The sequence below is a fragment of the Cynoglossus semilaevis genome, chromosome 15 (assembly GCF_000523025.1).
Source record: "Cynoglossus semilaevis isolate Cse_v1.0 chromosome 15, Cse_v1.0, whole genome shotgun sequence".
Classification (NCBI taxonomy): Eukaryota; Metazoa; Chordata; class Actinopteri; order Pleuronectiformes; family Cynoglossidae; genus Cynoglossus; species Cynoglossus semilaevis.
In genome coordinates, this window is record NC_024321.1 from 20,043,044 (window position 1) to 20,067,852 (window position 24,809).

Genomic DNA, 24,809 nt, shown 5'->3' on the forward strand with positions numbered 1-24,809 from the left:
AAACAAATGTGAAAAATCAAATCTTTAGTGAGTTAAAAGTGACTTTTATGAAAAGTGATATGTGCACAATGATGCTAGTTTAGATTGACTCACTGTGGTGTAGTGGTAGGACATGTGCCTGTGGGTGTGGGGTGGGGGGGCATAAGGACAACTTTATTGGTCACTACACAGCAGCAGAGGACAAGAACCAACGTCTAAAGGCTCTGAGAATACTAACAAAGAAAGACACAAGGAACCTGAATTACCTACATGCCCTAACCCTAACTGCCCTAACTCTGACCCTTCAATGTTGTCAACTTGTGTTGTCAGCTCCTGAAAGTGGAACTCACAGCTGTGATCTTTTCTTATTTTAAGGAAGAATTTTGTGCAATAGATGTGAAGTAAAGCCAACACTCATACCACTAAAGCAGCTGTTGCTGTAACTCGTCTCCAGTTGATTGGCTTGATTTTAAGCATCAAATTGTGAAAACTCTGTGAAGAACATACAAGAATAGTACAGGGAAAAACAACTTTTTAAACTTTATTATTATGACTGTGCAGTATTTAATACCGTCTTAATTTATTTAGTTCTTACGGGTTTTTGAATTCAGTCTTTTTTGACTTTCCACACTACTTCAGCTGAAGAAAACGCGTATTTATCAAAGTTCTTTAAAATTATGACTGATTACAATAAATTATTGTCAAATATTGAAATGAGTGCCTTATGTTGTTTAATGTATTTGTGTAAACACCATGACATCACTGCAGAGCTGCATCTGCGGTGATGTCACAAACCACGTTCAACACAATCTTTCCGTTGATTTCTAAGAGGATCAGTGAACTCGGTGTTCAGATGATAATGAACTGCAGGACCGCGGTCAGACTATAGAGGAGCTGTGGAGGTAAAGAAGCCACAGAGATTATGAGCAGCACAGGTACATTGACCTGATAGACCTTGACTCCTGTGTCTGGAAATGATGCTCGGATTTGAACCTAAGGACAAGAAGGTCTTGCAGAAGTCACTGATGTTAATTTGTTGGATTCCCGAAAAACATCTTCTCAGCAAACTCCTTTAAGCCTTCATTTTATTACCAAATATTTGCAACTATTCTAGCAGTATATATATATATATATATATAATATTTTTTAACTTCAACATTTTCTGTCGTGACTTTGTATAAATTATTAGTAACATATTATTTTGTAGCAGTTGTGTGAGCTACTACTGTTGTTTTTTCATTGACATTATAAATCCAAATATGTTACATTCAATGTCAAGATGTTTATGAAGCGGAAATGAGTGTGGCTGTCATGTGACCGCTGTGATTTAATTTTCATTGTTCGTTCAAAATGCGATTTTATTTTCTGTCCCGGTCTTTGGAAACTAGCGATGTCAGAACAAAAGCATTTCACCCTAAGTTCTATAAACATCCGTCAAAATGCTGCGAGATTAAAGACGGTTTCTCATTTCTATTTCCATCAAAACCTCGTTTGGTTTAAAAAGGATAATATTGTTGATTTATGGCTGGCCGTCACAAATACAGTCATACGTGGTGCTTTTAATTTGAATTTCACCTTCGACTTCATGGGAAATTCTATTTCACTTCCGGGTGTGAAGCCGTGCCTTTCTGAGCTCGTCTGTAGCGTCTTCTAGATCACTGCAGTCTTTTCTTCTCTCACATCCTGAGAACATTTTCTTCTCGCTAACAGATGGCGCGGAAGTGCAGCGCCGCCTGGCGGAAGACGAAGACGCTCCTGTTGTTGCTTCTCGTCTCGCTGTCCGTCAGCATCTGTGTGTGCAAAACATCAGAGGAGCAGATGGAGAACATGGAGAACACAATCGTGACCGAGAAGAAGGCTGAAGAAAGCCACAGGCAGGACAGCGCTGATCTTCTCATCTTTATCCTTCTCCTCACTCTTACCATCCTCACTATTTGGCTCTTCAAACACCGCCGCTTCCGCTTCCTGCACGAGACTGGCCTGGCCATGATTTACGGTGAGACACTAATAATCCCTCGAGAGACAATAACAGACTGGTCCACTGAAAACTAAAGGACAATCACGATAACAATCTGGTACAAGGAATTTAGGGACGCTAACGACCGACGAGCCGCTGCCAATCAGAGACGAAAACAATCTTGATGACTAACATCAGACACAGTAATAATCAGAAACATCTGTTCATAAACCCTCGTCATTCATGTTGTCTGGTTCTCTGGCAGCTTCTCTCTTCCTCCAGTTATAACATCATTGTTACCAGTTTGAACTACATCCCTGTGTTTATATTTTTGCCCTTCACCCTCCCCCCTTTTTTTAAACTCTTCTTCTAGGCTTAATAGTGGGTGTGATCTTACGCTATGGCATCCATGTTCCCCGAGATGTGAGCAACGTGACGTTGAGCTGTCAAGTCAACGTCAGTCCGGCCACGCTGCTGGTCAACTTCAGTGGAAAGTTCTACGAGTACACACTCAAAGGTGAAATCAGTGCCAGCGAAGCTAAAGATGTGGCTGATAATGAAATGCTGAGAAAGGTACGTTGATCTGGTGTCACAGGAAGTGACCCCCGAACAGTTGTTTGTGGTGCCTCTACCACCACGGTGGTCTACAGAGGAGTGATGTTAATGTGGGACAGTCTTTACATCATGGTGTCTGTGTCTCAGGTGACCTTTGACCCAGAAGTGTTCTTCAACATTCTTCTGCCTCCGATCATCTTTCACGCAGGCTACAGTTTAAAAAGGGTACTGTTTGTTTCACTTCCCCTTTTCCTTCCTTTTCCTCAGGACGTCTTGGTGAATATGGTGATTAATATTGACTATTTTCATTGCTTCTGTCTTTCAGAGACATTTTTTCCGGAACATGGGATCTATCCTGGCCTATGCATTCCTGGGAACGGTTATTTCCTGTTTTGTTATTGGGTAAATATTTCTAAAATGTAAATTTTTATCTGTGCAGTCCACCAATCAGAACATTCATCTCCTTGATAGGCTGACCAGTCATATCATCATGTACAGTAATGATAACGAAGCCCCTTCCTTCTCTGAAGGATGCTGATGTATGGCTGCGTGGTGCTGATGAAGCAGGTCAGCCAGCTGGACGGAGACTTTTTTTTCACTGACTGCCTTTTTTTCGGAGCCATCGTTTCAGCCACAGATCCTGGTAGGTGTTTGTTTGAACCTTCATAGGTTGTTGTGTTCGTCATGTCAGTCTTCTTCTCTTCTCTTCACAGTCACCGTCCTGGCCATCTTCAACGAGCTTCAGGTGGACGTGGATCTCTACGCCCTACTGTTTGGAGAGAGCGTTCTTAACGATGCAGTGGCCGTGGTTCTGTCCTCGTAAGTTCTCTGCCGGTGATGTCACTCATTATTAAATCTAAGTTAGGGTGAAGCTAATAATGCTGCTGACTCTGAAAATGCTAATGAGCTTCATCATTAGCTTTCAGCTGCTTCTGTTTGTGGGTTGGCTCAAACTGCAAATAATTCCAGTTAACTCTTCTACACTGACATTTTTCCTACAGAATTATAGATAGTGGTGCCGATCCCAGCACATGGTCCCGTCTTAATGGAGAAGCTGTAAACAACTCATTCAACGGCTACAACAAGTACAATACCAACAGAATGTTCTGGTGTTGTGGGAGAACGGGCCAATCACTGCCATTTGATTTTACTCCAATCAATGAAAGGTGTTAAAAGATTCAGTCAGTGGTTTGTCCCAGGCTGGTCATGTGACTCACATGTTTGTTATCAAAGAATAACATTGGTGACTGGATGAGGTTGTGGTACACTGTATAAGATTTAGTTACATCTAATGGTAAAGATTCATACTGCAGCCACATTTTTAGCTGGTCTGACCAGAAGTTCAGATCACACACACATACACACACACAATACGTGGTCCATAAGTGGTGACCACGCCCATGAAGCCATAATGCCAAGTTTGATAATATAAAATATTTTGTAGTAAATATCAATATGTTACAGAATCTACCTCAACTATTGCCCTGGTTGGTCTTGGTGGAGTGGGGTGGGTTGGGGTGGAGTGGGGGTGGTGGTGTTCATTGGCAGGGTGATTCTACTCTGTGGTCGGGCCAGTTTGTGTGAACGTGTCTCTGTGTCTTTCCTGTTCCTCCAGCTCCATCGTGGCCTATCAGCCTGCAGGAGACAACAGTCACACGTTTGAAGTAATGGCGTTGTTGAAATCCTTTGGAATGTTTCTCGGTGTCTTCAGCGGCTCGTTTGCTCTGGGCGTGGCCACAGGCATCGTGACTGCACTCATATCCTTCACATTCATTCATGTATTCCTGTAAAATGGTGGAACCATCACAGTGTTTGTTGTTGTAACTGTGTAGATTTGACAACAGGTTGTTCCATCTTTAACTGTTTGTTTTGAACGTCACCAAATTCACCAAACTGAGAGACTTCCAGCTGCTGGAGACGGCACTTTTTTTTCTCATGTCCTGGAGTACATTTCTGCTGGCAGAGGCCTGTGGATTCACTGGTGAAGCGCACACACAGACACACGTACAGCACACGCATAGTGTGTAGTAGGAGTTAAATAGTCAAATAATAGAAACAGCATGATGCTGTTTTATTGGTATTGTGTTATTTATACTGCCCTCTACAGTATGTTCTCTGTCAAACTGTCGTTTCATAATAGGAGTAAAATACAGCAACACTATCAAACTAATGTACATTATTACCTGGTTTGGTAGGATTTGCGTTATACTTTTACCTAATCCTCTTGACATTTTTCTATATTAATAATTCCATTTGGATTACATGATACTGTAGATTAAGATTGTGATTAATCTTGATTCATTCTCAGCTACCCTGTGATTAATCAGATGAAAATTTGAATTGATTAATCTCCCTAACTATAATAAAATATTTGATCAATATTATTATCATACCTATTGTCGTGGTCTTAAGTGCCCTCCCGACCCCCCGCCCCTATTTTTTTTCCAGGTGTGGTAGCCGTCCTGTTCTGTGGAATCACTCAGGCTCACTACACCTACAACAACCTGTCTCCAGAGTCTCAGGACCGGACCAAACAGGTCAGACATGCTGAGCTCATCATCACGACTACTGACGCAGGATCTTGTTACTCATCTGGAAATTCTCTTCCTCTTGTTTGTTTCACAGCTTTTTGAACTCCTGGACTTCTTGGCAGAGAACTTCATCTTCTCCTACATGGGTCTCACGCTCTTCACCTTCCAGAACCACGTCTTCAATCCCATGTTCATTGTTGGAGCTTTTGTATCTTTGGAGTGAAGCTGATCTTGAATTTGATGTTTTATTCTCTGTCTTTGTAGTTTGATCTGGTCTACACAGGTATTGGTGTGGTTCTGGTTCTGTTTGCCTTAACTACCTGCAGGTGGCCGTGTTTCTGGGAAGAGCAGCGAACATCTATCCACTATCGTTTCTCCTGAATCTGGGACGAAGAAACAAAATCAGGTCCAACTTTCAGCACATGATGATGTTTGCAGGTCAGAACAAACCCCAGATTTAATTTGAAATAATTAATTAATTAAATTGTTTTTAATTAGTTAATTTAATTCATTTAAATGATTTAAATTACATTTAAATATAATAATGATATTAAGATGGCAGCCTGTTGTAGTAGCTCTGCCACTTTTATTAAGTTTGTGTGTTTTTTCATCTTTATTTTTGTATTTATTTTACACTGTACACTTCACAATGAAAGTTTCTTGCATTCACTACACTGGTTTCTCTGGATTACTGGGGGCCATGCCTGCAACAGCACCAGCATTGTTTACCCCCACGACCAGCCGACGGCCCTGAGGTATTCCACTCTCCTGGAGCTAAGGAGAGGGAATTTTACTGAGGGAATTTAAGTGTTGTTGCTGTTACTGTTTACATTCCCCTTATGGAAACTCAGAAGCAGGGTGTGATGTCACTGTGACTGCAGGGCTGCAAACAAAAGATCCTGGAGCCTTCGTCATCATCACAGTTGGGGCAGTGGTGGCTCGGCAGGTGGACTTGGGTCCAGAAGGTTTCAGGTTCAAGTCCACCAGCTGCCAAGTTACCACTGAGGTCCTCTGAGCTTGGGACCGTGCCCACACACTGCTGCCCTCTGCTGACTGTGGTGATGGGTTAAAAGCAGAGGTCACATTTCTTTGTGTGCAGTGCTGTGTCACAATGACAAATAATTCACTTTATTAATTTGACTTTAACTACATTTCCCTCATCCACACTCCCAACCTTCTACCACCCGTGAATATAAGACTTTGGACCCGCTGTACACAAAGGTTCAGGTTGTGAACCGCTGCAGTGCCTTGCCTCCACTGGGCACGTCAGACCACGTCCTAGTCTTGCCTGGGGTCCGGCGGCAGCCAGTCACAGTAAGGAGAGTGAGGAAATGGTGCTGGGGATCCGACTGACTGTCTCTGAGTGCACTGTCGGCGTTTTGGATTGACAACCTCATCCCCACTGAAGAGGTCTGCTACTGGCCAAATAACAAAGCAGGGTTAAGGAGCGACCTGAAGGCCACAGTGGAAAACCTGCGAGTGAGTTCTCCTCTCATCACTATCTGATGGGCAGATCACATTAAAGAAGTGTGTGTGTGTGTGTGAGATTGCTCGTCTGATCAGGAAGAACAAGCACCTGCTGTCAGTATGTCCTGTCAGTATCAGTGGGGTGAATGTGTCACATGGGACAGTAAATTAAATGTTTTGTGAGACAGCTGCACACACAATGAAATGTGACCTCTGCTTTTAACCCATCACAACAGTCAGCAGGGGCAGCAGTGTGGGGACGGTGCCTTTCTCAGAGCACCTCTGTGGTGCAGCTGGTGGACTTGAACTTGAAACCTTTCTGGCCCAAGTCTACTTCCTTAAGCACTGAGCCACATCTGGAACAAGACTGGAACTAGCATCTAGCATTATCTTCTCTGCTGCCCCCTGTGTCCGGGGGCATCAAGGCAAAGAATGCCAACTGACTGATTAAAAAGGGAGGAATCTGTTGTTGGCTCTAAACGTGTCACCCTGGAGGAGGAGGAAGACAGGATGCCTCTCAGCCCCTCCAGGAGACCAGCTGAAGAGCAACTTCGAAACAGACTCTGGTCTGCTCTAAGGCAGGAAACAGGAAATGGTTCCTACGATTCGACAACAGACAGACAGTCAGACAGACCCACCAACATCTTTGAATCAGGGCACTCTGAGTTGAGTTGTTTGTGTGGTTCTCTCTCTTCTCACTCACTCACTCACTTACTACCTCCCTTCCACCCTCCCTTTCTCCCCTCCCTCCCTCCCTCCTTCCCTCCCTCCCTCCCTCCTTCCCTCCCTCCCTCCCTCCTTCCCTCCCTCCCTCCCTCCTTCCCTCCCCCCCTCCCTCCCTCCCTCCTTCCCTCCCTCCCTCCCTCTCTCTCTGCTCAGGGCTACGTGGAGCCATGACCTTTGCCCTGTCCATCAGAGATACAGCCACGTATGCTCGTCAGATGATGTTTTCTACCACGCTGCTCATTGTCTTCTTCACCGTGTGGATCTGTGGAGGAGGGACCACACAGATGTTGTCCTGCCAACACATACGGTACATTCACCAATGATCAATTATCAATTGATCAGACAGACAACATTGATTAACTGTGGCTCATCTGTTCCAGAGTGGGTGTGGATGCTGATCAGGATAACTCTGTGAGTTCAAATAAACCACATCTAAAAACGTGCTCAAACGTTGGAGGAGGGAGCGTCATTAAAACTAGTTTGGGTTTGGATTACAGATGAGCTTCAGTGAGGGTTCAGAGAGAAGAAGCACCAAACAGGAGAGTGTCTGGCTCTTCAGGATCTGGTACAACTTTGACCACAAGTATCCTGCAGAGGAAAGAACCTTAGAGAAATTCAAAAATGTTCAAATGTTTGCTTTACTTGCTGACACATCATCCTAACGCAGCTCCGCATGTCAGCCAGCAGAGGGAGTATTTGTCCACCTAAGGTTTGTGAATTCTTTAACTCGACTTCTTCAGTTACCTGAAGCCCATCCTGACCCACAGTGGCCCCCCTTTGACTGCAACACTACCCCCTTGCTGTGGACCCTTGGCCCACTTCCTGACTAGCCCACAGGCCTTTGAGGTCAGAGGTCATTTCAGTGAATAAATTAGTGACCCACAGTTCTGGTCACACTAACCTCTGTCTTTTTTTTCTGTTTAGAATGAAGGGGAGCTGAAGGACGATGACTCTGACCTGATCCTGTCCGACCGGGACCTCAGCCTCACCTATGGTGACGTCACCATCAGCACTGATGCCTTGGGGGGCCACACCACTGCTGGAGCCCCTGGTTCCACATCTGAAGATTTGGACAGAGAATTAACATATGGAGACCATGAGCTGGTGATGAGAGGAACCCGCCTGGTTCTGCCCATGGATGACTCGGAGCCCACCTTCAGCAGACCTTCACCCTGAAGAACAAAAAGACCTGGGCTGGACTTGGAGAAGACCAGCACCTGTGTCAGCTTCTTCATGCTCCTCCTCTTCGTCCTTCCTTCACAGCTCCCTCTGGTGGAAGATTATTACATCTCTACCTCATAGTGCTTCTTTCATGCTTCTGCACGTTTGTCCTAAATCCAGACATTTTTCGATTTTTCTGGGTTTTTCTCACACTCACATCTGGTGATGGTGAGCAGGTGAAAGGAGCTGAGGATGGGGTTGTGTAGGATTTCCAGGTGGTTTTTGAAGTGAAGCCTGGAGCACAGATGCTGTTCTGCCTTCTGTCTTTGTCAGAAACCTTCATCTGTTTGGTTTCAATAAGTGCCTGGAGATCCTGGTTTAAGGACTGGAGACTGGAACTGGACCACTCCTGGAGGTGAACTTGTTAGAACCCAAGCAGCAAGGAATGAAATAGTGAAGGTTAGGATTTTCCCAAGAATTCTTTGAGCTTTAACTGTGACACAGAAACCAGAAAAAAGTGCAAGCGTTTGCCATTTCTGACAAAGTCATTTAAAGCTTTGTTGAAGTATTTTTATTATTTTTAGTTTCATCATTAAAATAAAATGTTTGAAAAGGGAAAAAATGACAGATAGGTCAGAGAACTGACTTGAGAACAAACAAAACCTGGAGCTTTATTTTACTGTAGTGTTCCAAACAGAATGATCTCCATGAGGCACATCGGGTCTCCCCCTGCTGGTCAGTAGCATTACTACCTTTTTCATTCCGTTTTTATTGAAGGAAGTCTTTTGTTAAATCAAATGCTGCTTTTTTATTTCACATCTGGTTTCTGGAGGTTATGGGAAAAGTGCTTCACTTTTGTTGATTATTGATTGTTTTAATTCCTGTCTCTGAAAAATGATGTCATAAAGAAGAACAGAAGCCATGTTTGTTTGTTTCGCTTCAGAGGAGAACCTCTGCCCTCTTGAAAACAGTTCCAGAACTGTTCTTCATGGAGCTTCACCAACTCGTTATCTGACTCAGATTCCAGAACTTTCTGCTCCTTTTCTTTAACATTTGATGTTAAAATCAGAAAATATGAAATATCTTTCAAAGGATATTTTTTTAGCTCTAAATGTTGAGCTGGGATAACCTTTGACCTTTGAAGGTGGTGTCGTAAGATACCGACTAATGAGTGATTGTTTGTTAAAGTTGGTTTAAATTCTCTCTCATTTGCATGTCCACATAAAATAAACCAGTTCATCCAAGTCAGGATTTTACATTTTTTTTCCTGGTTGCAAAAGTTGTGGGTGGAGATAATGAAGATCCTTGATCTGACTCACACACACCGACCCACCGACACCGACCTGTGTGAAAAGAGATTTGAAGCCTTCGCTTCATCTCTAGGCTCTTGTCCTGAGATTCTGTCCTCAGAACTCATTCATCACCATCCATCCATCCATCCATTTTCATCTGCTTATCCGTTACCGGGTCGCGGGGGCAGCAGTCGCCACCCAAATCACATTGCACCGTACCAACCCCCCTAAACCTTCCTGCGGGTGGTGAGTCCACCAGAAGGTACCAACTGCCCTAACCGGGATTCGAACTAGCCCTGGGGTTCCACACCAATGACAGCGCCACTAACTCATCCATCTCTTTCAGCTCAAACATGAGCTCAGAATCTCTGCGATTGTTCAACGTCTGGCTGCCGTGTTGCCTCTGTTAGCCAACAAAGACAAAGTAAGAAGAAGAAGACAAGATGTCAGCTGTTAGAGATTCATGTTGATGTGAAAACTTTTTCTTTCCTTTTTTTTTTGCAGACTCACTTTGGCCTCCTTTTTGATGACAGGAGCAGATCCGGACAGACCTGACATGGAGGGCTGCCCACGGGGTGGTGAGTCCAAAATCATCCTGAACCCTGACCCGTGTCTGTTGGTCATTCAGGAACATGAATAATAACATAAACATGAATATTTCTTCGTCCAAAAAAGTAAAACATCAACAACAAAAACAAAAAAATATCAAGCAGAAATGTTTCTGTTTTGTTTTAGAGAACATTGCAGTTTTATTTCAGTCGTCAAAGTTGAACTGAACAGAGAACCTGTGATTGAGTGCAGTGCAGTTTTTAGATTAAAAAAAAATGCATCAACGCTCCACTTTTTTAATATTCTGTCAATTGAATGAAATCAAAAGCTACAAAAGTCAGAATCAGCAAAAAGTGGCTGTTGGCCAAAATAATTCCAATTGGTTCAAAAAACCCTCAGAGAAGTACATTAGTATCTTCATCATATAAGATTGGTGACATGAGATATGATGTGATATGATGTGCTGGTTATTATGGGATCCCTTTTCAGGTTAAAGTTTCATGTGTTCTTGTTAATCTACGTCAGTGCGTCAACACTGGACTAAATGAAAACCACAGTGGGTCTGGGTCCAGGTCCAACTTTGGACTAGACACAAGTTTTGAAAACATTCTCCTAAATATAGAATTAAAAAAAATCTTTACCTTTTTTAAGGACAGATTTCTGTTTCTTATCTACCTTCAGCCATTGGNGTTTCATGTTTTAAATCAAGGGAATTGATGAAAGAAACCAATCAAACAACATCTTATCACCAGGCTCGATCAGATTCATGTCAGTCATCAGACATAAGAGACACCTTGTGGTAAGACAGTGCTATAACTATGATATAAAGCAGTAAAACCCTCTGTGCCTCAGAGCTGAGACTTTTGAGCTACAGGGCTGAAAAGATGTGACAGCAGGGGGCGCTCCTATCTGCATTGCCAAATTTGACCAGAGTTATCGTCAGTGACGTTAAACTAATGCTCAGGCTGCTGATTATTGATGTTTAAAGGTTTGATGTTGAAGACCTTTTGTTCAACCTTCAGCCGGCCTTTTTTTTCCGACTGATGTCACATGTGTGGAATCCATTCATCTGTCCCTCGACAACGTCCCCTTGGTCCTGGACTCATGTCCTAAAAAGGACTGAAGGTTGGATTTGGACTTTGAGTCAGAGTCTGTGTGTGTGTGTGTGTGTGTCACAGATGGGTATAAACAGAGGCTCTGATCTTCTGTGATGCTGCTGTTGTCGGTCCAACTCCCTGTTCTCTGTTTTGTTTCATCTTCACCAACTGGAACCAAACATGACCTTCTACAAACACTCAGGTAACAAGACTGGACAAGACTGGACCAGACTGAACCAGACTGGACCAGACCAACTGCAAAACTTCTTTTTTTAAGATGGAAGTTTCTGTAAAAACCTTGCTTATTTTCTCCATTAATACGGTTTTGGTGTGAAGTCGGGTGGAGTTATGGTGACTGTTGTTGTGGTTGTTGTGGTTTTACCTTTTTATTTAACCACAGTTTTTCAGTTGGTCACATTGAAACACAACGCTTAATTCCCCTGAAAGACCTGTGTCTAGAGTGTGTGTAAATGTTTGTACGTGTGTGTGTGAGTATATGTGTGTGTGTATGTGTGTGTGCATATATGTGTGATTGTGATACCATGTAAGTGCAGATCCAGCCCACACTTGATGGATGGATGGATGGATGGATGGATGGATGGATGTATGCTGTGATAGAGCCGCACTTCATCTTGACTCCACTTCTCATGTCATAGTCACCATGTGACCTTTCACCATGTCCAGAGGGAAGAACCTGGTCCAATCACGTGACTCTGAACGAACCAGATCTGTTGACAGTAGCAGCTGTCACCCGTTTGGACTGGAACCACAATAGTAATTCAGGTCCTGGTTTTCATCAGTCCACATCCTCCTCCTTTGTCTTTAAATAGTTTCTGGACTCTAACCAAAATAGACCACAGCACAGGGGGTGTCATTGGCAACTTTAAAAGTGGGTGGAGCTTGGGAAGATGTCTACAGTTGCTGAAGATCCAGGTCCTCATCCATCCACATTCCGTACCGGACTAACGGTGGAACATATTACAGGCTAACAGCTGCCGAGTCCATAAATGTTTTCCGGGTTTCTAGGAGCAACCCGCCACTAACAGCTGCCACAGGGACCACATTCCACTTCTACTGAGCTCTCTGTTATTTATTTCATCACGAGTTATACGTCTGTACATTTGCGCTAATATAGCAATGTCGTCCCCATGTGGTTTAAGTTGTAAACAACAGCCTGAAACTGTGAGGTCCCGCTCTGATTTTCTGTCCTCAGGTCCCAGGAGCTACCTGACCGCCACCATGACCGAGCGCTTCGACTGCTACTACTGTCGCGACAAACTACATGGGAAGAAGTACGTGAAGAAGGACGACAAACACATGTGCGTCAAGTGTTTCGACAAGCTCTGCGCCAACACCTGCGCCGAATGCAAGCGACCAATTGGTGCAGATGCAAAGGTGAAAGAGTGAAAATGACTTAAGTTTTTAAATTAATAATTAATAATTACTCTTTTTATTTTCTCAAACATCTAAGAAACACTGAGAAATGAGTAAGTAGTCAACCAAAGCTTCAAGACTGTTGTTAAGTCTTAAAATAATAGTATTTCTAATAGTATTTCTCTTTATTTGGTACTGGTCTTGTGTAGAATTACCACTGCTGTTGCGAACCCTAACTCTGTATTTCTAAGATTTTAGGATCAATAAACATTTACACAAAGGTTTACAATTGTGCTATTAATACAGTAAATTACTAAAAATGATCATTAAAAATTATTTTTTGAATATTGAAAAAAATGTTAGTTTTTCATTTTTTCTCAATCATTAACAACAGAAAAAATATGATAAAAATCCTATAAAAATGAATGAAATAAACTACTGTAATTTCCTTATTCTCTCCCAGGAGCTGCACCACAAGAACCGTTACTGGCACGAGGACTGTTTCCGCTGCGCTAAGTGCTACAAACCTTTGGCCAGTGAGCCATTTAGCGCAAGGGATGATGGGAAAATTATGTGTGGCAAATGTGGCGCTCGTGAGGATGGAAACCGTTGCCAGGGTTGTTACAAAGTGGTGATGCCTGGTGAGCGTGGCCTCCTCTCTCATGATCTGTGTTGCAGATGCGCAGTAAACAAACTGACCTGAAATATTTGTCCAGGAACCAAGAGCGTGGAATACAAGAATAAAGTCTGGCATGAAGACTGTTTCACCTGCTTTGACTGTAAGCAGCCAATTGGCACGAAGAGCTTCCTGACTAAAGGTGAGGACGTTTACTGCTCTGGCTGTCACGACAAGAAGTTTGCCAAGAAGTGTTTCCACTGCAAACAGGTAGGAAAACAAGTAGGTCCGTAAATGAACGGTTTGACAGTTGGTGAATGAATCTGTCTCTGTTCCCCCACAGCCCATCACCTCTGGAGGCATCAGCTACCAGGAGCAGCCCTGGCATTCCGACTGCTTCGTGTGTCGCACCTGTCGTAAACCTCTGGCCGAAGCCCGTTTCACTTCACACGAGAACAATGTTTACTGCGTTGACTGCTACAAGACTGATGTGGCCAAAAAATGCCATGGCTGCAAAAACCCAATCACAGGTGAGCGTAACTAAAAACTGCTGTTGAGGTTCCAACAAACTTCCTGCTGTAGTCTGAAAGAACATGAACCTTTCTGTTTACACAGGGTTCGGACATGGCACCAATGTGGTGAACTACGAAGGCTACGCCTGGCATGAATACTGCTTCACCTGTAAGAGGTGCAGCCTCTCATTGGCCAACAAGCGCTTCGTCATCAGTGGTGATAACATCTACTGCCCTGACTGCGCCAAGAAGCTGTGAATCAGCACATTTGTCACTGTGGCACCTCAAACAAAAACTAAAATGTAAAAAATAGAAATCATGTCAGTTTTGGTGAATAATTTCTTTTCATGGGAGCTTGAGGTTTTAGACCAGGGTTTTAAACTCCACTGGGCTGAGAGCCACACATTCTGCTGTCATCTCATTGGAGGGTCACATCAGAGATGTTCCTGTTGTTAATTATGTTAATCAGAAATGCTGTAAAATACAATCATTCAAGAATCAAGTCCAAATATTTTTTGACATTTTTGCTTTTAAAAAACGGACACAGATGTCATTGACTGTCAGTTTACCTTTCAAATTACTTTGGTATACATTTTTAAATAGTACAAATGTTTTGTGTTTTTCAGGGTTCATACAAATTTTCACCAACAAATTCCATGACTTTTCCATGACTTGGCAGCAACTTTCTACTATACACATATGGAATATAGGAATTAAACTATTTAAAATGACCACAGTGGAAATGTCAAAAAACAGGCCTAATGATTGATTTGTTTAAAGCAGGCATGTCTAAAGTCATTCTTCAAAGGGCTGTATGGCTACAGGTTTTTGTTCCAATCAACCAAGAGCGCACAGTTTGACCAATCAGCTGTCAGAAGACTGAGACGAGGTGATTAAAGTCTGGTGTGCTGCTGCTTCATTGGAAAGAAAACCTGCAGCCACTGGGACTTTGTGGAGCTGTTTGGACATGCCTGGTTAAAGCAACACTGATATAAGGTAAGGTATATGTCATTGTGTTCTGTAATGAATTCACGAGGCGTAAATGTATCTTAGCTTGTATATGTAGCTAGGCTCATCAATGCTGCCTCCCGATGTTAGAGATGTCAAACGTCTGTTGAAGGTGCACCTTCCCTGCATTGTGATTGGCTGTTAGTAGCGAGTTATCCCTTGATCTCATCTGCACCTTGCTATGCACGCTTTTTTTAACCCACATAGTTTTTTTTTTTTTTTCAAAATGTACAAACCCTGTTTTTTAAACCTCGAGAAAACCTTACTAATTAAGTTCTTCATACCTGAAATACTGCAGTACCTTGGATTAGTTGGGTTCAAATGTTCTTTTTTGGTTATTAAAAATAATTGTATAAATTACATGGACAGATGTTGGGGGTTTGTAGGCCAGAAGTTGCTCTTTGGCTGGGAGTTTGAGAACTCTGTTTTAGAGGAATTATTGTTGTGGGTTAAGTTAATCTAATTTAGAATTCTGCTTGGCTAGAAACGCTAGTATCTAACAAACAGCATCAAGGTTTGGTTATTCCTCTTGTTTGAAGTTGAGTTGGACACAGTTGATGAGTCTTGGCTTTGATGTGCAAAATAAAGTCATTAACATTTGTTCTTATTGTAACAGTTTAGGTTTATTAAGGTCCAGGTTTAGATTCAGATTCAGTTACAAACAGCAGAACACATAGTTCACTCCAGAAACACACACACACACACACACTTCTGCTTAGACCTGCAGTGCAAATAATTTTACTAGAGACATTTTACTAGAAAAACAAACAAAACAAAGTGTGGAAATTCATGAAATTCTTTTTTTTTTTCAAATTCTTCTTGTGTTCCAACCATTTTAAGGAAAATTTCACATTTTTTGTTTTAGAATCAAACATCCATTAAGAAAAAAAAACTCAAGTAAACTTTATTCAGATTAAAATCCTGAATAAAAAACATCATTCAAATTAGTTTGGTCAATGTATTTCTTTTCAGATGTCAGCTGACACTTCCTGTGTCTAATACTGATTTACAAACAATAATGAACTTTAAATACAACTAAGAAATGTTTTTTTGCATAAACACAAGATAAGTGAAAAGTTTGAGATGAAACGTCAATGCTCAAACTCCACTCAGACGCCAGCTAGGAGCTAGCATCTTAGAGGTTAAACACTGCTTACATAATAACACTAAGCTTGTGCTGAAACAACACTAGCTGGCATCGTAGTAAAACAGCACCTAGTGTCAACAACACATTAGTGCTTACATGCCACGTTAGCTCCTAGCTGCTTCTGGAGGCACAAGATAAACAAGTGCAGGAGGCAGTAACATGAAGGAATTTTACAGGAGTTTGTGCTAAATAATGAAGTTTATTTACAGTCAAGAATGATAAGGCCATAATTTAGATTCTGCAAAACAAGTCTAGAAATGTTTTCTTCGGTTAAGCTCAAACTTCAGCTGAGGACCAAACATTTGCAGGAACTTCACAAACCACAATAATAACATGAATAAATTATGACAAGACAAAAAGCTCCCGCACAGAAGAGGTCAATGGAATCAATGTTAAAGAAATCTTTGGAATTTCCCTGAAATGTTACATTGGTGTCCTGTGAAAGTTTTCCTTCACATGGCTTTAGATGTCCAACCAGGACCAAGAAGATCTTTGGAGCAGCCGCCGCTGACTTCTGAGCCGTTTCAAACATTGAAGGTCTTAGGCCTCACAGAGCTTCTGAAGGCTGCTTAGAACACATGTTCTTGATGAGGTTCTCTGGATCTCCAAAGGTTCCTTTGGTCCCACCTCCACTCCCTTCCCGGTTGATCCGTACCTGGTTCTGGTCTTCTGTCCTGGTGTGGACGTCGATGAGTTCTCCAAAGCTCCACTGGTTGGATTTTCCATTCAGACCTGAGTCATGAATGAAGGCATCTTTAGGAACTGGACTGAAGAGGAGAGAGAGTCAGAACTCCAGACTTAGATCCAGAGAAACAACATGAGAGTCGACATGATGAGACTGAGAACGCTGTGGTTTTCATTTACCTGCTGAGCTCATGGCACTGTTTGCTCTTTGTACTGTGGTTTTCTTTCTCCTCAGTCTCACCTTCTTCTGTGGTTCCATTCACAGGTTCTTCCAAGTGTTCCACAGCAGATGGGTCACACTTGTCTTGGTCCACTTCAGACATTGCAGTGATGTCAACAAAAGTAAGTTCAGTGAAAGTTTTACAGGAAGTGAAATCTGTAAAGAAGAAGAACTCACGCTGAAGATTGCTATGTTCCCTGTTCTCCTCAGAACTTCTTTCTTCATCTTCTTCCCTCTGCACAACAGAAATAAACATGAGTTTCCTAAGGACAGTAGGATATTTCGCCTCCTCAACCTCACCTTTACATCGTTGGACTCTCCTTTCCTGGTCCTCCTCATGATCTCCTCAATTCTCTGAAAGACACCATGGATAAAACCATCAAAATGATAACTTCTTCTTTACTAGTACAAATTATTTTAGTAGTAAAATATTAAGACGATAACTCATGATGATGATTAATACATTTGATATATTCTAATATAACAGTTATCTATGACCTCCTCACCTTCCTTCTCTCCAAGCGCTCTTGCTGGTTCTGTTCCATGATCCGGTTCCTCTCCTCTCTGACTCTCTGCGCCTCCTCTTGAGCCTTTGTCTCGGCCTCTACTCGTTCCTTTTGAAGCTCTGCTCGCCTCATGGCTTCTTCTTCTGCCAGTCCAACTTCTTCTTGTTCTCTCAGCCTCCTCTCCACCCCCTCCTGTTGCAGCAGTTCCTCCTCAAGCCTGAATCAAGGTCGGACCAGAGGGACACCATCATGAAGTCACCTTTCTGATAAACATGTTATAAAAATGTGGTTGATCTTCACCTCTCCTCCTCCCGCTGAACGCTCTGCTGCTTCTCCTCCTCCTTCTGAACGCTCTGCTGCTTCTCCTCCTCCTCCTTCTGAAGCCTCTGCTGCTTCTCCTCCTCCTCCTCCTGAAGCCTCTGCTGCTTCTCCTCCTCCTCCTTCTGAAGCCTCTGCTGCTGCTTCTCCTCCTCCTCTCTCTGGAGCCTCTGCTGTTCCTCCTTCTGTTCCCTCATCAGTCTTCGGTTCTGGGCCAGGATCTTTGTTGCCTCAGCAGCAGAGTTGGTCCCTGCTGAGAGAACAGAAACCTTCAGGACCTAACACCCAGATATTTTCTCCATAAGGGGGTGACATTACTTCTGCTGCAGAGACTACTCAGAATCTGTGTTCACCCAAGCTAGGCTAGGCTAACCCCTGCTAATTAGCTTCTGTTCTTCTTTAGCTGTTCTGATCGTTGTCAACAGTTCCAACAACAGTTCTATGAAGAGCTGTGGAACCGTTCTCACCCTCCTTTTCTTTGGTTCTGGACTCTGTCTGGACTGGAACTGTGTCTCTGGACTTAGAGTCTCTCTTTCGCAGAGTCATGGCTCCAGTTGGAGTCAGAGGTAGTTTCTGGATGGGCAGGGTTTTGGTGGAAGTAGAGTGAGGGGATGGGGGGCGCTGTTTGACTGCAGCAGGTGATGGGGGGCGTGATCTTGACATCTGTCTGTCAGGGGAAAGTAGGGAAGTTAAAAAAATATGTATTATTTATTAAAAACAAAATTAGAAACCATGAGTTTTTACTTCACTGCAGCTGGGGATGTAGTTCTCTTTGGTGCCATTTTGGGGGTTGGGGAGGGTGACCGGTTCCGCCCCAGGGAGGTGGTAGATGGGGAAACAGGGCGTTTTTGACCAAGGGACACCAGAGGTTTTTCCTTCTGTAGATTTACAGAGAGTAAATTAGACAACGTGCTAGCGTGTTAGTGTGTGCTAGGACATGACATTAGTGGGTTGGTTGTAAACTATAGGATAGTTTACAATTAAGACCATATTATATTAGTAGGAATGACATTTACAACAATGTGAACAAAATATATGGTTTCATGTTGTTTACAAAAAACATTTACTTTTGTTACTGGTTCTCGTGTTCTTACCAATGATTGGTCTAGAGCCACATCAGCTGAAGCACAGATAATGCCACTCTTCTGTCGGTCGCTGCTCCGGCTACGCAGTGGCCCCCGAGGTGGCAGATGAATGGGCGTGGCCAAGGCTGACCGAGGGCACTGGTGGAACTCTGGTGAAGGTAACGGTGGTTTGATAAACAGCCATAATGGAGCAAGAAAAGAAACAAAACTGTTAAGTTAAAAAGATTTAAACCCACAGCAGACGAACAAGAACTGAGAAGGAAACCCAGGACAACAAAATCGTCAAAAAAACCACAAAAGACACTGCATACACAGGTCACATTAGTGTTAGAAAAATAAGCAAAGGTGACGCTGTGGTAAGTAACAATAACTGATAGTCACTGTCACAAATCACATCTCTCTAATCGCAGACCAGAGAACCTGGACAAACAGAATACACGTTTGTGTTTGGTCCTCGTTTACGGAAAGTCAACAGCTGTCACGTGAGTCAACTTTCCCTGTTTGGTAACACTGCTAGGACTCCACCATTGTAAAGACCTGGGCTGATGTAGGTCTGAAACAGACAGGCTCCATCTTTCTAAAAATATGGGACCCCATGGTTGGTGTTCATTAGGGTCTCCTGGGCGGAGGTTACCTGGAGCATTGGTTCCCTCAGTGGACAGGGCAGCAGTGCTCTTGCTCCTAGCTAGTGAAGCCTGGGTGGGGGTGAACATGCAACTACAGAGCCCGCCGTCTGCAGTGCTGCACCCCGGTGGCCAGTAAGCTACAGCAGCCCAAACAATAGAAGGGAAAGGCCGAGGGTCAGGGTGGGTCAGAGACATTAAACCAACAGGACAAGTGCTAAAAGTTAGCATTAGCCTCAGCAGTCTGTCTTTGTTTTTTTCAAGGTTGGTTAAGAAGATGGGATATTGAAGTTGGACAACCTCGCCTCAGTGTGTCTCGGTGTTGTCAATTTAGAACAGCACAAAATAGTGGAACTAAGAACCTACAGGTGAGCGATCGCAGGAATTTACACAGAAGAATCAAAAGGTTTATGGTGAAAACAAAAAGATTCAATTTGAAAAACATTTTCAGGAAAATGGATAAAATGTTGGCAGTAAGGGTGGGTTTGGCAAGTATGAAGCGCTGTCTGTGTAGTGTCTGACCTTGAGAAGAGGTCTCTGGTTCAATTCCAAAATTCTGCCTCTGTTCTCAAGTATTTTGATGCTTTTTGTCTAAGATGAGGCTCACATTATGTTTAGGGTTGGAGGTTGGTTAACGGTTGGAGAAATGACAGGACAAAACGTGGGTTCACAGAAGGACGACAAAGACACATGGGGGTGAGCAGGACTTTATCTGGTCACATGGTTTGAGACCCAGAGTATTGCGTTAACTAATTCCTGTTAACAAAGTTTAGTTACCACAGAAAGTTGTTTACTAGAAGCACACATTTATAACGATTGGGACTGAGAAGAAAAGTGACAGGAGAAGAAGAAAAAAGCCCAACTGATTGGTTGGTGATCAACACCTTCATCCTTTGGCATTTCCACATCAGGATGGGCAGACATCTGGGCTCTGCCCACACTTACTCGTGTCAGGGAAGAACTTCTTGTTTTCATTGTACGACCTGAAAAAATGTGGAAGAGTGGAATGAATCCAGCAGTAAAGGCACCATGGTGTTGACCAATAATGAGGGTGTGGGGGACACACCGGAGGCTTTACTTTGTTCAGGGGACTTGGGAAGAGCAGCAGAAGAGGACGAGAGGCGTTTGCTAATTGTTCCATCGCTCAACTGTTTCAGGCTTACGGAAGATGAGGAGCGTTTTTCTAGGGAGGGGAGAACCAGGTGTCAAAGAACAACAAACAGTGGAGAGCAGCTGATGAAGGAGAAGATGTTGTTGCTGTTGTCATAGCGTGGGCCTAATCATGTACCTGTGGAACCATTGGAGTGGGGGGAGCCTCCTCCCCATGACCATCTCTTCTGTCGCTGCTCTGACCTCTGACTCCTCTCCATTGAACGCCGCATTACTGCTTCATAATGTTCCTTCAGAAGGAGGAGGAGACAGAGAAGGTGTTGTTACCACCACCTTCTAAACGACAACTTGTTTTTCCCCGTTCTACAGAAAAAAACCAAAACATTTTGGCAGTTCTCGTGGTCACCTCCAGGTGACACTGCAGTGTTAATGACAGTGGACTTTTACCCACAATTTTCCATCATCACACAGCATCAACAGGTGGTGCTGTTGATCTGCCCTGATGGCTGCTGTTGACTGGAGGTCATCAATTATTGTCCACTGTGGGACAGCTTCACCGTTCATTAACTTTTTCACCAACTAATTCAATGACTTTTCCATGACTTGGCAGCAACTTTCTATGACTATGCACGTATGGAATATAGGAATAGAACTATTAAAAATGACCACAGTGGAAATGTCAAAACACAGGCCTAATGACAATTATTGTTTTATACAAAACAAAGATTTGTTTAAAGCAGGCATGTCTAAAGTCATTCTTCAAAGGGCTGTATGGCTACAGGTTTTTGTTCCAATCAACCAAGAGCGCACAGTTTGACCAATCAGCTGTCTGAAGACTGAGACGAGGTGATTAAAGACTGTGTGTCTTGACGGTGTGCTGCTGCTTCATTGGGAAAAGAACCTGCAGCCACTGGGACTTTGTGGAGCTGTTTGGACATGCCTGGTTAAAGCAACACTGATATAAGGTAAGGTATATGTCATTGTGTTCTGTAATAAATTCACGAGGCATAAATCTTTTGAGAGTATAAGTGTCTGACAAATGAATAGGCAAATAGTAGTTTAGTAATAAAACCAAAGTGTGCAAACTTAGCATCAACCTTATAGGCTGCTGTTACCAAGCATTATCATTACATGAGAAAAAGAATCCATGACCAGAGGTCCAGAAAGTTAATACCCAACCTTTTCCTCCTCTTGTTTTTGCCTCCTTTTCTCCTCCACAGCCACTCGTCTTAGCTCCTCCTTCCTCCTCTGCTCCTCGACCTTCTTTTGGCGTTCTTCTAGCTGACGTTCAACCTGCATTTTGGCTTTTCTATCCCTCTCCATGATCTGAGACCCTCTGACAGCTGAGCACAGTGAGGACCAAAATGTCACCACTAAAACAACTACTCATTAAATATAAATACAGGTGACTCATCTATGCTGTGCTGACGTTTTTTTACCTTGTTGCCTGTCAGCTTCCTCTCGTCGTTCCCTCGCCACTCGCAACCTATCGTCTGTTCTTAGGGTGGCACCGTTGATGACTGCAGAAAGAGAGATTACAGAGAATCACTGTTAGAGTGAAGAGATGAGGAGGAAGTGAATCTGTGAGCACACCCTGCTGCAGGTACCTGGTTGGCAGCCTTGAGGTTTAGCTGCTGCTTCGCTTGTTTGTCTGGAAGTGTTTGTAGCCAAACTGCGTCGTTCCTGGGCCTGGGCCTGTGCAGCCGAAGCTACGTAAGGAAGAGAGAAATGTTAACAATAACATCCTGCTGTCTCTGACAGACCAGTGTAATGTAGACTAGTGTAGTTTAAACTAGCCTCACCTAGTCTATTTTAGCGTACTCTACTCTAATCTAGACTAGCCTAGGTGGAGACTTGTCCATCTCAGAAAAAAGTATGATGTGCTAGCACACTGCTAACAGGTCACTAGTGCCTTAGGTACCAGTGTAACACTAACACACTACTAATATAGAGTAAGTGTTGTTAACATACTGCCCATTTGTGGCTACTTCATCCTCTTGTTAGCTACTTTAACATTTGAATATATTAGCATTTGTTAACCTTTGGCTATATGAGCTGACAATGGACTACCTTTACTAATGTTATTGTTCTGTTTAACTTTAAAAGTCAAAGTCACTAACTGCCAATAAATATAAGCAACTACTAAGTGAGACGTGACACAGAATGATCCCAGCTGATGCAGATACACTATACATACACTAGGAGTAGGATTATACTCCACAGCTATTCGTGCAAAATAATCCTCAGTCCAGGTATTTACAGAGTGGGTTAGGATAAAGGCACAGCCCAGCTGTTGAAAGAGTGGCTAGGATAAAGACACAACTTCATCCTGGAGACGTGGAGGAATTTAGATGATCTCTCTCTCACATACACAATGACTGACAGATGTTGATCTCGGACCTCATCTGGTAAAACGTCAGAACTTAAACCTACGGTTCTAGTTCCTCCTCAACTGTAGACAAATCAGACATAGGACATGGAACATCGATCTGACCACTTAGACGGGACGCACTTCCTGAATTCATTGTGAGAATTTTTTTCTCTTCGCCCAAAATCCACGCCGTGTTACGTCAGAGCTAAATTTAAACATTGTTTTATTATTTTTAAATGATCGTGTTCGTTTAAATTACAACTGAAATGTTTTGGAATCGAACTTGAGGCAAAATACAGACTTTTAGATGTATTTTCGCCTCCATCGCCGGTTAAGAAACGGACAAACGGATACCTATACAAACCGTAAATTTGCCGGTTTGAAATATCGTTCATCCCGAGTCATGGAATAAGAACGGAACCACGAAGCCAGAACTCACCAATTTGAGCCCGTAAACCTCTGAGAGAAGGAGAAGAGCCTGTTGTTTCCGCCATTTCTAAACTTTCACAAACACGGGCGCGAGGGGAAGAAAAAAGAGTGACGTGGCCTCCGGAGACTTTTATGAGCAAACGACATCTCACTCGGACTCTCGCTTCACCTTCTAACCAAAACCGCCCATGCTGCACCTCACTTGGCAACAACAAAACCCTACATTAAATAAAATAACATTTAAACGAAGCGCATAACTACTAAAACAGTACAGCTAAATGGAAAGAAAACGAAGCCATATATAGCAGTGAAAAAAACTTCCACCGCATGGAAGTTTCTCACACACTCCGAAAAAGTTGAGGTGACTGTTGGTTACCTCTGAACTTTGATATTTATTTTTATTTTATTACATACTAAACACTCGGATCTGAGATGAAGTGGAGAAGCTTCTTGGATTAGAAGTAAAGTTTACGAAAACATACCATTCCAGTTGCCTTCTTCCGAATCTCTTTAAATCTCACTTGACAATGTCTGCATTGAGAAAATCACAGCTGTTTTCTGTCTTTCTTACATTCACTTATCCATTCATTTATTTGCGATTCGTAACTCAGGTCAAGTACAAGAGGCGTAATTATGTGGTATTCGACTAGTGATGAATCTGTCTACTACACGATCTAAAGTGTGCCGTGTCTGTCGATGTCTCCCCCTAGAGCTGTAAATCTGTAAATGTATTTCAATAGCAGGTCGACCAACATACTAGTTTGCACGAACTATGTATATAATAAAAAAAACAAACCTTGTAACCAAGTAGATTTTATAATAATTTAAAAATATAATACTGACACACCAGGTTTGGATATATAAATAATATAAATATAAATACGTCCCAACAAACACGTTCATCATTGCTAGTATTTTTTCTCTCTGGAGTTGGTATGGAATATAAGGAATAACAGTAAATAATAATAAATGAGATAAAATGGTCGCTTACCGATTATAGGTTCTCCAGTGTAGGACAGTAACTGGTTCTCTCAGCGCTAGATGAACATTGTTTCTGTATGTGTGTGTGTGTGAACACTGTCTCCTCTGTCCTGCTGCGTCTCACATGTTTGAGCCACAGGCTCCATCTTCTCTTGTAAACAGGAAACAGCAGCAGCTGGTGTCACGTCACTTTCATTGACCCGGCTCCTGTTTGGTTCATCAGAAGCAAACACATATTTTCTATTTGTGTCTTTGTTACTGACTAGTCTGTGAGGTTCTTCATCTTTCTATCTAATCTATCAGGTCACCCACAACGTTGTCTGTGAAAATTAATACTTACTGTGGTGATTTTAAAAAATGTGCAGTTTAATGTTGGTCTTTCTTTATAAGTCTAATTAATCATAAAGTTCATTACTATAATATTCAACACCAGTTACTTGTTAAAGTTTGTGCAATTTTGTGAAATGTTTTGTAAAAGTGTTATTCAATAAATTTTAAGTTAAATTTCAAA

General features: G+C 42.7%; 3 protein-coding genes across 10 annotated transcripts in view; 2 read left to right on the top strand and 1 right to left on the bottom strand.

Annotated features, from left to right (window-relative positions):
• Window positions 1-9,620, top strand: part of slc9a6a (solute carrier family 9 member A6a) — a 13,935-nt gene extending 4,315 nt beyond the window's left edge. Inside the window, exons 2-18 of one of the 4 annotated variants that reach the window (XM_008327683.3) lie at window positions 1,690-1,975; window positions 2,310-2,509; window positions 2,639-2,716; window positions 2,817-2,893; window positions 3,022-3,134; window positions 3,205-3,310; window positions 3,493-3,576; window positions 4,107-4,248; window positions 4,367-4,472; window positions 4,940-5,028; window positions 5,117-5,230; window positions 5,349-5,460; window positions 7,369-7,522; window positions 7,596-7,626; window positions 7,713-7,798; window positions 7,956-8,061; window positions 8,140-9,620. In XM_008327683.3, the coding sequence (XP_008325905.1) occupies window positions 1,690-1,975; window positions 2,310-2,509; window positions 2,639-2,716; window positions 2,817-2,893; window positions 3,022-3,134; window positions 3,205-3,310; window positions 3,493-3,576; window positions 4,107-4,248; window positions 4,367-4,472; window positions 4,940-5,028; window positions 5,117-5,230; window positions 5,349-5,460; window positions 7,369-7,522; window positions 7,596-7,626; window positions 7,713-7,798; window positions 7,956-8,061; window positions 8,140-8,391 (2,136 nt within the window). In that variant the 3' untranslated portion in view covers window positions 8,392-9,620. Of the gene's footprint in view, window positions 1-1,260; window positions 1,976-2,309; window positions 2,510-2,638; window positions 2,717-2,816; window positions 2,894-3,021; window positions 3,135-3,204; window positions 3,311-3,492; window positions 3,577-4,106; window positions 4,249-4,366; window positions 4,473-4,939; window positions 5,029-5,116; window positions 5,231-5,348; window positions 5,461-6,219; window positions 7,080-7,368; window positions 7,523-7,595; window positions 7,627-7,712; window positions 7,799-7,955; window positions 8,062-8,139 lie in introns of those variants that run through there. The other 3 variants (XM_008327684.3, XR_003051912.1, XM_025063004.1) reach the window with 3 other exon arrangements.
• Window positions 9,621-11,228: 1,608 nt separating this feature from the next.
• Window positions 11,229-15,424, top strand: fhl1a (four and a half LIM domains 1a). The gene is made up of 6 exons (XM_008327682.3): window positions 11,229-11,516; window positions 12,528-12,709; window positions 13,152-13,329; window positions 13,405-13,574; window positions 13,648-13,834; window positions 13,920-15,424. Exons 1-6 carry the CDS (start codon window positions 11,495-11,497, stop codon window positions 14,072-14,074), a joined length of 894 nt encoding a protein of 297 aa, XP_008325904.1. The 5' UTR covers window positions 11,229-11,494; the 3' UTR covers window positions 14,075-15,424.
• Window positions 15,425-15,884: 460 nt separating this feature from the next.
• Window positions 15,885-24,460, bottom strand: map7d3 (MAP7 domain containing 3). Of its 5 annotated transcripts, none has more exons than XM_025063003.1 (16): window positions 24,309-24,460; window positions 22,125-22,226; window positions 21,957-22,037; window positions 21,697-21,860; window positions 20,696-20,807; window positions 20,474-20,590; window positions 20,292-20,390; window positions 18,794-18,933; window positions 18,444-18,577; window positions 18,167-18,366; window positions 17,682-17,952; window positions 17,382-17,598; window positions 17,176-17,229; window positions 17,053-17,110; window positions 16,836-16,968; window positions 15,885-16,738 (listed from the first exon to the last, which is right to left on the bottom strand). In XM_025063003.1, the coding sequence occupies exons 4-16, from the start codon at window positions 21,838-21,840 to the stop codon at window positions 16,519-16,521; spliced, it is 1,899 nt and encodes a 632-aa protein (XP_024918771.1). In that variant the 5' UTR covers window positions 21,841-21,860; window positions 21,957-22,037; window positions 22,125-22,226; window positions 24,309-24,460; the 3' UTR covers window positions 15,885-16,518. The 5 variants fall into 5 exon arrangements, 4 of the variants coding, with proteins under 4 accessions (XP_024918771.1, XP_016894822.1, XP_024918770.1 ...); XM_017039333.2 differs by lacking the exon at window positions 24,309-24,460 and adding an exon at window positions 23,328-23,469 and having other exon boundaries at window positions 20,486-20,590; XM_025063002.1 differs by lacking the exon at window positions 24,309-24,460 and adding an exon at window positions 23,328-23,469 and having other exon boundaries at window positions 17,682-17,949.
• Window positions 24,461-24,809: the final 349 nt, after the last annotated feature.

Bases quoted from the DNA above. Each gene is read 5' to 3' on its own strand.
- fhl1a (XM_008327682.3), top strand. From the start codon at position 11,495: ATGACCTTCTACAAACACTCAG. The intron at 13,330-13,404 runs GTGAGCGTGGCC...ATATTTGTCCAG, and splicing joins TTACAAAGTGGTGATGCCTG to GAACCAAGAGCGTGGAATAC. The intron at 13,835-13,919 runs GTGAGCGTAACT...CTGTTTACACAG, and splicing joins CTGCAAAAACCCAATCACAG to GGTTCGGACATGGCACCAAT.
- map7d3 (XM_025063001.1), bottom strand. From the start codon at position 23,382: ATGGCGGAAACAACAGGCTCTTCTCCTTCTCTCAGAGGTTTACGGGCT. The intron at 17,230-17,381 runs GTGAGGAGGTCA...GGTGTCTTTCAG, and splicing joins AGCGCTTGGAGAGAAGGAAG to AGAATTGAGGAGATCATGAG. The intron at 16,739-16,835 runs GTAAATGAAAAC...TCTCCTCTTCAG, and splicing joins CAGTGCCATGAGCTCAGCAG to TCCAGTTCCTAAAGATGCCT.